General features: G+C 33.9%; 1 protein-coding gene across 1 annotated transcript; it reads left to right on the forward strand.

The window, feature by feature from the left end:
- Positions 1-13: 13 nt before the first annotated feature.
- Positions 14-8852, forward strand: Ppcs (phosphopantothenoylcysteine synthetase). The gene is made up of 11 exons (XM_080175027.1): positions 14-37; positions 725-844; positions 2148-2274; positions 2575-2638; positions 3779-3882; positions 4895-4954; positions 5234-5274; positions 6106-6158; positions 7323-7490; positions 7865-7936; positions 8201-8852. The coding sequence occupies exons 1-11, from the start codon at positions 19-21 to the stop codon at positions 8312-8314; spliced, it is 942 nt and encodes a 313-aa protein (XP_080031153.1). The 5' UTR covers positions 14-18; the 3' UTR covers positions 8315-8852.
- Positions 8853-9323: the final 471 nt, after the last annotated feature.

A 9323-nucleotide genomic window follows, 5' to 3' on the forward strand; every position in this document is an offset into this window, starting at 1 on the left:
ATATTTTCAGATAAAAAAATGGAAAATAAAGACGAAGCAGGAATAATACTTTTTTTTATAATATGCTATAGTTGGAAAAAAAACCCGGGTTTTTCAAAATAACCCAACCCAGTGGGTTTGATTATAAAAAAAACCTGAGGTCTAATGTTTTTTGTAAGATTATTTTGAAATTATAGATAAGGGGGGGGGGGGTTAATGCAACAATCTCGTAATCAGTGAGCAAATGGCACTTAGAATTCGAATTTCCATCTGAAATTTTGCATGAGTAATCCTTGGTAGGTCTATTTTCCCTAAATCGAACAAAAAGTTGAAAAAGTAACGGCTGGCGGCCGGCTTTACCCTTAGCCGCCAGCCGTTACTTTTCCAACTTTTTGTTCAATTTAGGGAAAATAGACCTACCAAGGATTACTCATGCAAAAGTTAAGATCGAAATTCGAATTCTAAGAGCCATTTGCTCACTGACTACGAGATGGTTGCATTAAACCCCCTCCCCCCCCTTATTAAAAAACAGTCAAGCTGTGTAATTGTTATATAACAGTTAATCATCTGGAGGCAGTCACTGACGTCAAAGCTTTTTATTTTGAAGAGGGGGTATAATTATAGGTTTTTGGGGTATTTTATAATAAAGATGATTGGGTAAAGTTTAAAACCTTTTGGTTGAGTCAATAATTACCCCAAGTTTTGGCATCTTTCATGAAAAATATTTCAAAGTATTAATCTTCGACAGAATGGAGCAAATTTTTTCACGAGAACAAAGGCCCAGCAAATTTAGAGGAAAGCAGAGACAAGATTTCTAAATTTTGTGACAAACATAAAGACAAGAAATTGGTTCTAATAACTTCAGGTACATCAAATATTTTTCAATTCTCTCAAATTAATTTGTCTTTCAAACAACTTTTCTTTTATTTTACAAATTTGATTCATGTGATAAAGGCTTGCATAAAATTCTGAATTTATTACAATTTTATACATATTTGAAAAAGAAAAGAATATTATACTCTTGTGATATATGGTTCAAACTAGATAACTTGAATGGTAACTTGCTTTGCAATGTCTTGTGATATATGCAATAAATTAAATAACTTGAATTGTAACTTTGCTACACAATATCTTTTTTTCAAATGATTTAAATGGTAACTGTCTATTTAAGTGATATATAAATCAAATTAAACGATTTTAATGGTAACACTACTCTGAATTTTACTATACTTTTACATGTGATTTATGCATAAAATTAAATAACTAAAAAGGCAACTTTGCTACTCCTTATACCCCGTAGTGAAACATTAATATCTCTTTTCCAATCCCCCTACTGCATATGTTTAAGACAAACCTATTAGTTTATATATTACTAGCGGCTTCGCCCCTAGCCTCTAGGGGCTTTGCCCCAAGAGATGATGAAAAAAAGTTAAGGTGAAATTCGTAAAAAAAATAAGAATATCTAAAATAAGGGTATCCTACAAAAAAAAAAAATGGGGGGATTATTTTTGTTTTTTGGGGGATGGGGGGTGTCCCACCCCTCAAGAAAATAGCCTAAAACCACCACAGGACCAGTAGGTATATTCCCTAAAGAGTAGAATCCCATCTCAAAACAGCTCGGGCGTCATTGCATTAGATTATATCAGGGGTGTATATTCTGCACAAGATTTATTTTTTTTCCCCGGCTACAAAATTTGTTATTTTTTTCCCCCCCTAGTTTTTTCTCACCATGAAGAGAGAAAAATGGAAAAATATTTAAAGGACTCTATATTTTAATTATTTTATCCCTCCTACCACACATTTTTTTTATTTTTTATTCACCAAATGTTTTCAGTTTTCTTAATTTTTACATTTTTTTTCCCTCCAACCACTTGATTTTTATTTCCCCTCCCCCCCTGAGCCGGGGATCCCATGCAGAATATACACCCCTGGATTATTTAGGAGAATTGAATATAGAATTACTTGTATATTAACAATATTTTCACCTATTTTTAGCTGGCTAATATAACGATATCCTCCATCCCCCCCCCCCTTTTATTATTTTACCCCATGTCCTGCCTTGACTATGGAGGAACGCATTTACCAATAGCTGATGACTATATTAGCAACCTAAATGACAACAAAACTTTCTCTTTCCCAATATCCACGCATTATATATCAAATTTTAGGAGGGACAACAGTACCGCTGGAGCTGAACACTGTCCGCTATGTGGACAATTTCTCACTGGGAACACGTGGCGCCACATCCGCTGAATATTTCCTTAGGAATGGCTTTGCTGTCATATTCTTACATAGGTGAGAAAGTACCCTTTTGAGCACTGATATTCACCCCTTATTTTGAAATAAAGGGGGGGGGGGGGGAATGCTATTTTGGGTGCTACTCCCATAATTTTAGAGATAATTGGGAAAAATATTTTTGGTTGAGTCAATGATCGGTTACCCTAAGTTTTGGTATCTTTAAAAAAAGAGGAGAGGTTATAAAAAGTTAGGTATTTCTAACCTAATATTTTTCAAATAATATCACTTGTTAATTTTAACTTTTTCATTTCTACAGTTATTAGATTTATTTTAAACATTCAATTACAATTATTTTAGGGAAAGTTCCTTGAAGCCATTCTCTCGCCACTTATCAGGAGATGCCATGAGGAAATGGTTACAGGTTGGTTAAATCCCGCTTACTACGTCGTGGGTTCGAATCTCGGTCCATAATTGCGTCATAACTATGACGTTAGAAACAGTCCCAACAATTATTACTATGCACAGTTAGGTCTTCTAGACAAATGTCGTGCAATCAAAGGAATAAAAGGAAAAAATATTTTAATAATATTTCTAGGTTAGAATATTTTTAACATAGATTTTTTAATGCAACCATCTCGTAATCAATGTATAAATGGCACTTAGAATTCGAATTTCGATCTGAAATTTTGCATGAATAATTCTTGGTAGGTCTATTTTCCCTAAATCGAACAAAAAGTTGAAAAAGTAACGGCTAACGGCTCGGCCGTTTAGCCGTTTTTTTTTTGCTATTTTAGGGCAAATCTCTCATAAATTACGTAGGAATCAACTTTTTGAAACATATTTTTGCTTTAAATCATGTGAAATAATACAAAAAAAACATTTTTAGATTTCTAGTACCAGTAACTACCAGCTAGAACGTTGAAAACGTTTTGTAGCAGCAAAGAATATTATGTGGAGATAGGTTTCGTGAGGATTTGTTTTAAAAATAAGCCAAAAAATGCCTAAACGGCTGAGCCGCCAGCCGTTACTTTTCCAACTTTTTGTTCGATTTAGGGAAAATAGACCTACCAAGGATTACTCATGCAAAATTTTAGATCAAAATTTGAATTCTAAGTACCATTTATACATTGATTACGAGATGGTTGCATTAAATCCCCCCCCCCTTACATAACTAACAATAGGGCAGGGGAAATTGGGATGTAAAGTTTTGTTTTCTCTTATTCGTTGGATTAAACACTTTGGGTACTTTTATTAAATATTGAATTTTTGTTTTAAATAGAAGAGTTCAACCTTTTCAACCAATTCTATTATATAAAGTAGTGAGCTTTTTTTGTCTGTAGGGAAGGATCTCGCTAACCCCTTAACCGATATAGTTCTCCTTTTCATTGTAGCTTCTTATAGGTCCAGGGAAGTTATTTAATTTTTTGGGGGGAGGGTATCTTTACCCCTCAATTAAAAGTTGACGCTAGTAATTTAAATTGTACTTTAATGTTGTCCATCACCATTAGGTACACCAATTTATCATCCAATGTCTTATCCCGTAAGAACCCTGATGTTACAGGTATCAGAAAGTGGGGAGGTGTCCGTATGTTCTTCACATGCTGCTGAAGTTAGCAAAATTGTTGTTGAATATCAGAAGTATGAGGATTCTTTGTGTGAAATCAGGCAGGTTTTATCCTATTTGATAAAGTCAGAGAGAGAGGGATCGGTGGGCTTTATATCCCTTGTCCCCAAAATTTTTTAATGAAGTTTTTTTATTGGTTTTCTTAATAACTTTGGGGACTTTAGTGAATTTTGATTGGTTGATTAATTAAGTTGTGTGTTCAAACGTTTCAACCACTATTTTTAATCAACAGAAGGGGTAATTTTGTGTATCCTCACTGCCGAGATGTACATCAATTTATCGGCCATTGTCTTATCCCTTTAGATCCCTGAAATAAAGTAGTAATTTTTTTTTGTCTGTAGCGAAGGATTTTGCTAATCGCTGAACCTATATTTCCTTTGCAGTGAAGCTTCTTATAAGTCCAGGAAAGGTTTTATCATCTGGGATAATATCTCCCAAAAAATGCCCCTTCCCCTAAAATATTTTAAAAGAATTTTTCTTTTTAAACTTAAATTGACATTGGAGGTTTGGACTTCACTTTCCCCTCCCCGATCTTAAAGACCCCCAGAGGTTTTTAGGGGCGTAGACGCTTGTTTATATGTTAAAGTATCAGAATGTCTATTTGTGTGCCTGTGTGTCTGCTAAGATCTCCCTAACCGCTGGACCGATTTGACTTGCCTTTATTACAGGTTAAGTCCCGGATAAATTTTTAATTATTTTATTGATTTATATACCTACCCTTTTTCTTTAATTTAAACCGTAATTTATAAAATCAAATAAATTCTAAATAATATGAAACTAAACGGGGGGGGGGGGAGTTTAATGCAACCATCTCGAAATCATTGAGCAAATAGCAAAAAAAACGGCTAAACGGCCAAGCTGTTAGCCGTTCGTTTTCCAGCTTTAGGGAAAATAGACCTACCAAGGATTACATACTCGAACTCATGCCAAGTTTCATAACGAAATTCGGATTCTCTAAGTGCAATTTGCACACTGATTACGAGATGGTTACATTACCCCCCTTCCTTTTTTTCCCCCTGAGACTTAAAGTATAAAGATGATTGTTTTTATTAGTTTTACAACACTGTCTGATTATTTGTGGATGTTGAAAACCGCGGCTAATATTCTAAACAGGTAAAGAACTTAAATAATAAATCTATTGACTCTTTATTAAAGGTGAAGCTTTTCTATAATTAGTGTATGTATATACCTCCGCAAGTATATAACAATGGGGTACGATTTAGAAAGCGTATTAACTCTATAATCATTACAGAAAAATCTTTATTTTTGTTCAAATGTTAGGTACTATCCTTGTTAATTCAATATTAACATTTGTACAATAAATATGTTTTTCTAAATCTCTCTAATTTTGTTTCTTACACTTTAATTAACAAATGATATTTATATTTTTAGTCATCCTAATAGTTTGCTCTACCTTGCTGCAGCCGTTTCAGGTATAATAGTTTTTATATCGCATCGTATTATAAACACCTTTCCGCGGATGTAAAAATTTTCAATCATAATATTAAATTTTATATTCAAAGAAAACTGGATACAACACGATACGACACTTGATTTTTAAGTGTCGCTGAGAACCGGTTCTTATCGACTGGATATTAATCGGTTTTGAAGCTATACTGGAAATAATAAATTTGGATGTATTTTAAGGAGGTGGGGGGGGGGGTGTAAGTTTTTTTTTATATAATTTTAATTTATAATATTAATTAGGCCTTCTCTTTAGTGCCATCTGTCATTATAATATGTATATGCAACAGGATGTCTCTAGAGGCATATAAGGGAATTTAGTAAACTACATATTTTTTCCTGTTCACTACATTCATAGAGAATATATTTGAAAAAGTTTCTACTTCGTAGTTTTAAAAATAAATATTTTCTTATGATTTATGCAACTTATATGGCTGTTTTATTTTCACAAAAAACAGCATTTTGACTTTTTCAGTAGTGTCTAATTGTTTAATATTTAATTTTTAATGCAATATTACATAATTATGTTAGACGATATTTTTTTAACCTGTGCTTGCCATCATTTTTCTAAAATGCACTTCATGCAACTATCCCAGATACACACTCCAGGAGTCTTAGGTCCAAACCCTAAGAAACTATGGCTAATCAAACAAAAATCAAAAATCCCAGATAGTTCAAATTTACCAATACCGCCATACTTTAAGTGTGGTTTCGAGTTGTTAAAGGGGGATGTTGACAACTCGCCACTTACACCCCTCTACCGTGCGCTACGGACTAAAACTATACCTCTTAATATTTAGATTTCTACGTACCTACCGGCCAACTGCCAAAACACAAGATTCAATCCAGGAATGTAAAACAAAACTTGTCTTGATACATTTGTGTTCTTTTGAATTTAACAAAGCATTTGATGACAGGAAGGCAAGGTCAATGGTCTGTTAACTACACTAGTCCTCAAAGTTTTATAATGATGTATTCTTATTCTTTGGCTTAACAACTTTGGGTACTTTTAATGAATTTTGATTGGTTGGTTCATTAAGTTTGGTAATGGCCAAACGTTTAAACCACTACCTACCTATATTAATTGCAATCAACATAAGGGATTATTTTGTGTATTACCATTGGTAATATGTACGTCAGTTTATAGCCCATTGTATTATCACTTTAGATCCCTTATTTGATGCATATCAGAATTTATTCACTGGTCCTCTTGCAGTATTTGAACTTAGTATAAAATTGTTATAATTGCAGGTTATGATAAGAGGGGGGAGTTTTGACACATTTGCGTAAACCTGGTGTATAGGCTTTATCTTTGGACTGAGAGGATAGGTTATTAGGGATAAAATCATTCTTATATGATAAATTTTCCCAAGGTTTAAGATTTTTTTTGGATAGGCCTCCAGGTTCAGGAGATGAAGGCCTCCAGGTTTAGGGGCTGCAGGCCTCCAGGTGGTCTCTGGACATACAAAAATAAAAATTATTTTTATTGAAGAGTTAAAAGTCAACTTATAAAACAAAATATGCATATTCTTAAATGTTATTTACACATTTGAAGACAAAAGATGCAAATTTTTTTATAAGTTGACCTCTAACACTTTTTAAAAATTAAATTTTTATTTTTACCTGTCTAGAGACCACCTGGAGGCCTGTAGCTCTTGAACTTGGAGGCCTATCCAAAAATCTTTAAACTTAAACTTAAAACTCCAAAGCTTATACACACTGTTTCCGCAAATGAAAATAAATTTTTGTAAAATTAGTAGGTAGAATATGGTAGATTTAATTTAAGGATTTAATTTTCATTTTATACTCACACCAATTTAAAAAACATTTCTAAGTCAGAAATAAGGTATATCTAAAAAGCGAAATAAATCTAAAATCATATTTGGGGGCAGATAAAAAGCTCGTCAATTTTTTTAAAGTGTTGCCCCTCAACGAGAGCTGCAAATCACGTCTCGGTTTCTTGATTTTTTTTCCAATTAATTTCGTTGTAGGTATAAGCTGAATTGAAGTGCTTTAGTCAATTTTTGCTGTTCCCAAGACATTTTGTTTTACCAGTGAGGGACCCCCAACTGTGGAGCTCCAAATAGTACCCAAGATGTTGTCACCCCTGGTTTCTTATTGGGCTCCCAACTCCTTTGTTATCTCATTCAAACTGGAGACTGACCCCAATTTGTTGGCTAGTAAGGTTTGTGTATTATTAGCAGGGCTCGGCAGCCGCGCTAAAGCCTCTAATTTAAACACGCCTGTGTGCATAAATACGAATAATCCTTTTATAAAAGTAACAGGATGTCTATCTGTGTGTCTGTACTAAAGGAACTTGCTAAACGCTGAAAACGATATGGTTCTCCTTAACAGTGAAGCTTCTTATAGATCCAGGAAATGTTTATAAATATTTTAAGCAAAGATACCATCACCTTGGCCCCCCAATGAAAATTTCCACTATTACCTCCAACCCCTATTAAATATTTCTGTACTAAAATTAAAAATGGGGAGTGGTCGTTTTCCTCTCTTCCTCAAGTGCCCCTAGAGGCCAAATAAATTGATAATTTAATATTCTAGGCAAAAGGAGCTTTAGAGAAATATAAACATAATGTAGTCATTGGAAATATTCTTCAAACTAGAAAGAAAGAGGTAATCTTATAATGTTTATAATACGATTCGATAAATCACTGGATTAGAACCGGTTCTCAGCCATATTGAAAAATTATGTCTAACATCGTATTATATTCAGTTTTGTTTTAATGTAAAAAGTACAATCATAAGATTAAAACCAGTTTTTTAGCCCGTGACTTCGGCATCTTGTGGCAAAAAATAACTTGTTTTCATCTAATAATTGTACATTTCTATATCCGCGGAAAGCTGTCTATAATACGACGCGATAAATAACTGTTATAGGTTTGGATGGTGGAAAAAGATGCGGTAACCAAAATTGAACTCACCAACGAGGAATTAAAATCCGGAGTTGAAATAGAAGACAGAATTGTCAAACATATTCTAACTTTAATTTAATCTATGTCAGTTATTATTCTGTGATTTTATAAGATAGTTGGAGGGAGGGGACATTGGAAAGTAAATTATTATTGTACCAAAAGTTTTAGAAACATTTATTCTTATTCATTTGATTGAAATCTTTGGTTACTTAAAAAAATATTGATGAGTTAGTTCAAACTAGCACCGTCTAAACTTATCAACTATTTACTATAAAGAGGTTATTTTGTTTATCATCATTTGGGACGTACATCAATTTACAGTCCATTGTCCTTTCCCTAAACATCTGTGAGAATCATCCGTCCATTCTGAAACTTTTATAAAATATTCCAGGATGATAGGGGACATTGGGCTGTTTTTAAAGGGAAATTTTGTGTATCATCACTAGGGATGTACAACAATTTATCGGACATTGTCTTGTCCCTTTTGATCCCTAAAATTGTTTGCATGTTAGAGTATCAGAGATAGGTCATTAGAAGATGCAATAACCTCTCTATAATCCTTATCTTCCCTCAGTTTAAACAGAGCTGGATCTTTAAATCATTTATTGGTGAGCCAGATCGGGATGAGCCGAATTTCAGCCAATCACAGCGCGGCATTTCATAAAATGCTGTGCTCTCATTGGTGGAAAGTTCACCCCGATCTGGCTCACCACTAAAATGATTTAAAGATCCAGCTCAATTGTGCTACTCTTCAACATGGCCTTGTTTAAAGATCAGATCAGGGTGAGCCAACTTTCCACCAATGAGAGCACAGCATTTTATGAAAAGCCGCGCTGTGATTTGCTGAAATTCGGCGCATCCCGATCTGGCTCATCACCAAAATGATTTAAAGATCCAGCTCAGAACTTTGTGCCTTCTTACTTGTGTCAAAATTGTTTTTTTTTCCATTTACCAATCCCCTGGTTAGAATATATATACGTTGTAGTTTTAGATCTCAGTATTTATTAGGGAGGGAGGGGACATTGGACTGGAAATTATTTTGAGCTGGATCTTTAAATCATTTCAATGGTGCGCCATCGGGGTGCGCC

This window comes from Acartia tonsa, chromosome 10 (genome assembly GCF_053477335.1).
Source record: "Acartia tonsa isolate MP-2025a chromosome 10, ASM5347733v1, whole genome shotgun sequence".
Classification (NCBI taxonomy): Eukaryota; Metazoa; Arthropoda; class Copepoda; order Calanoida; family Acartiidae; genus Acartia; species Acartia tonsa.

Excerpts from the sequence above, each read along its gene's own strand:
- Ppcs (XM_080175027.1), top strand. Across the intron at positions 2,639-3,778 it reads CCATGAGGAAATGGTTACAG|GTATCAGAAAGTGGGGAGGT; the intron begins GTTGGTTAAATC and ends CTGATGTTACAG. Across the intron at positions 7,937-8,200 it reads TTCAAACTAGAAAGAAAGAG|GTTTGGATGGTGGAAAAAGA; the intron begins GTAATCTTATAA and ends TAACTGTTATAG.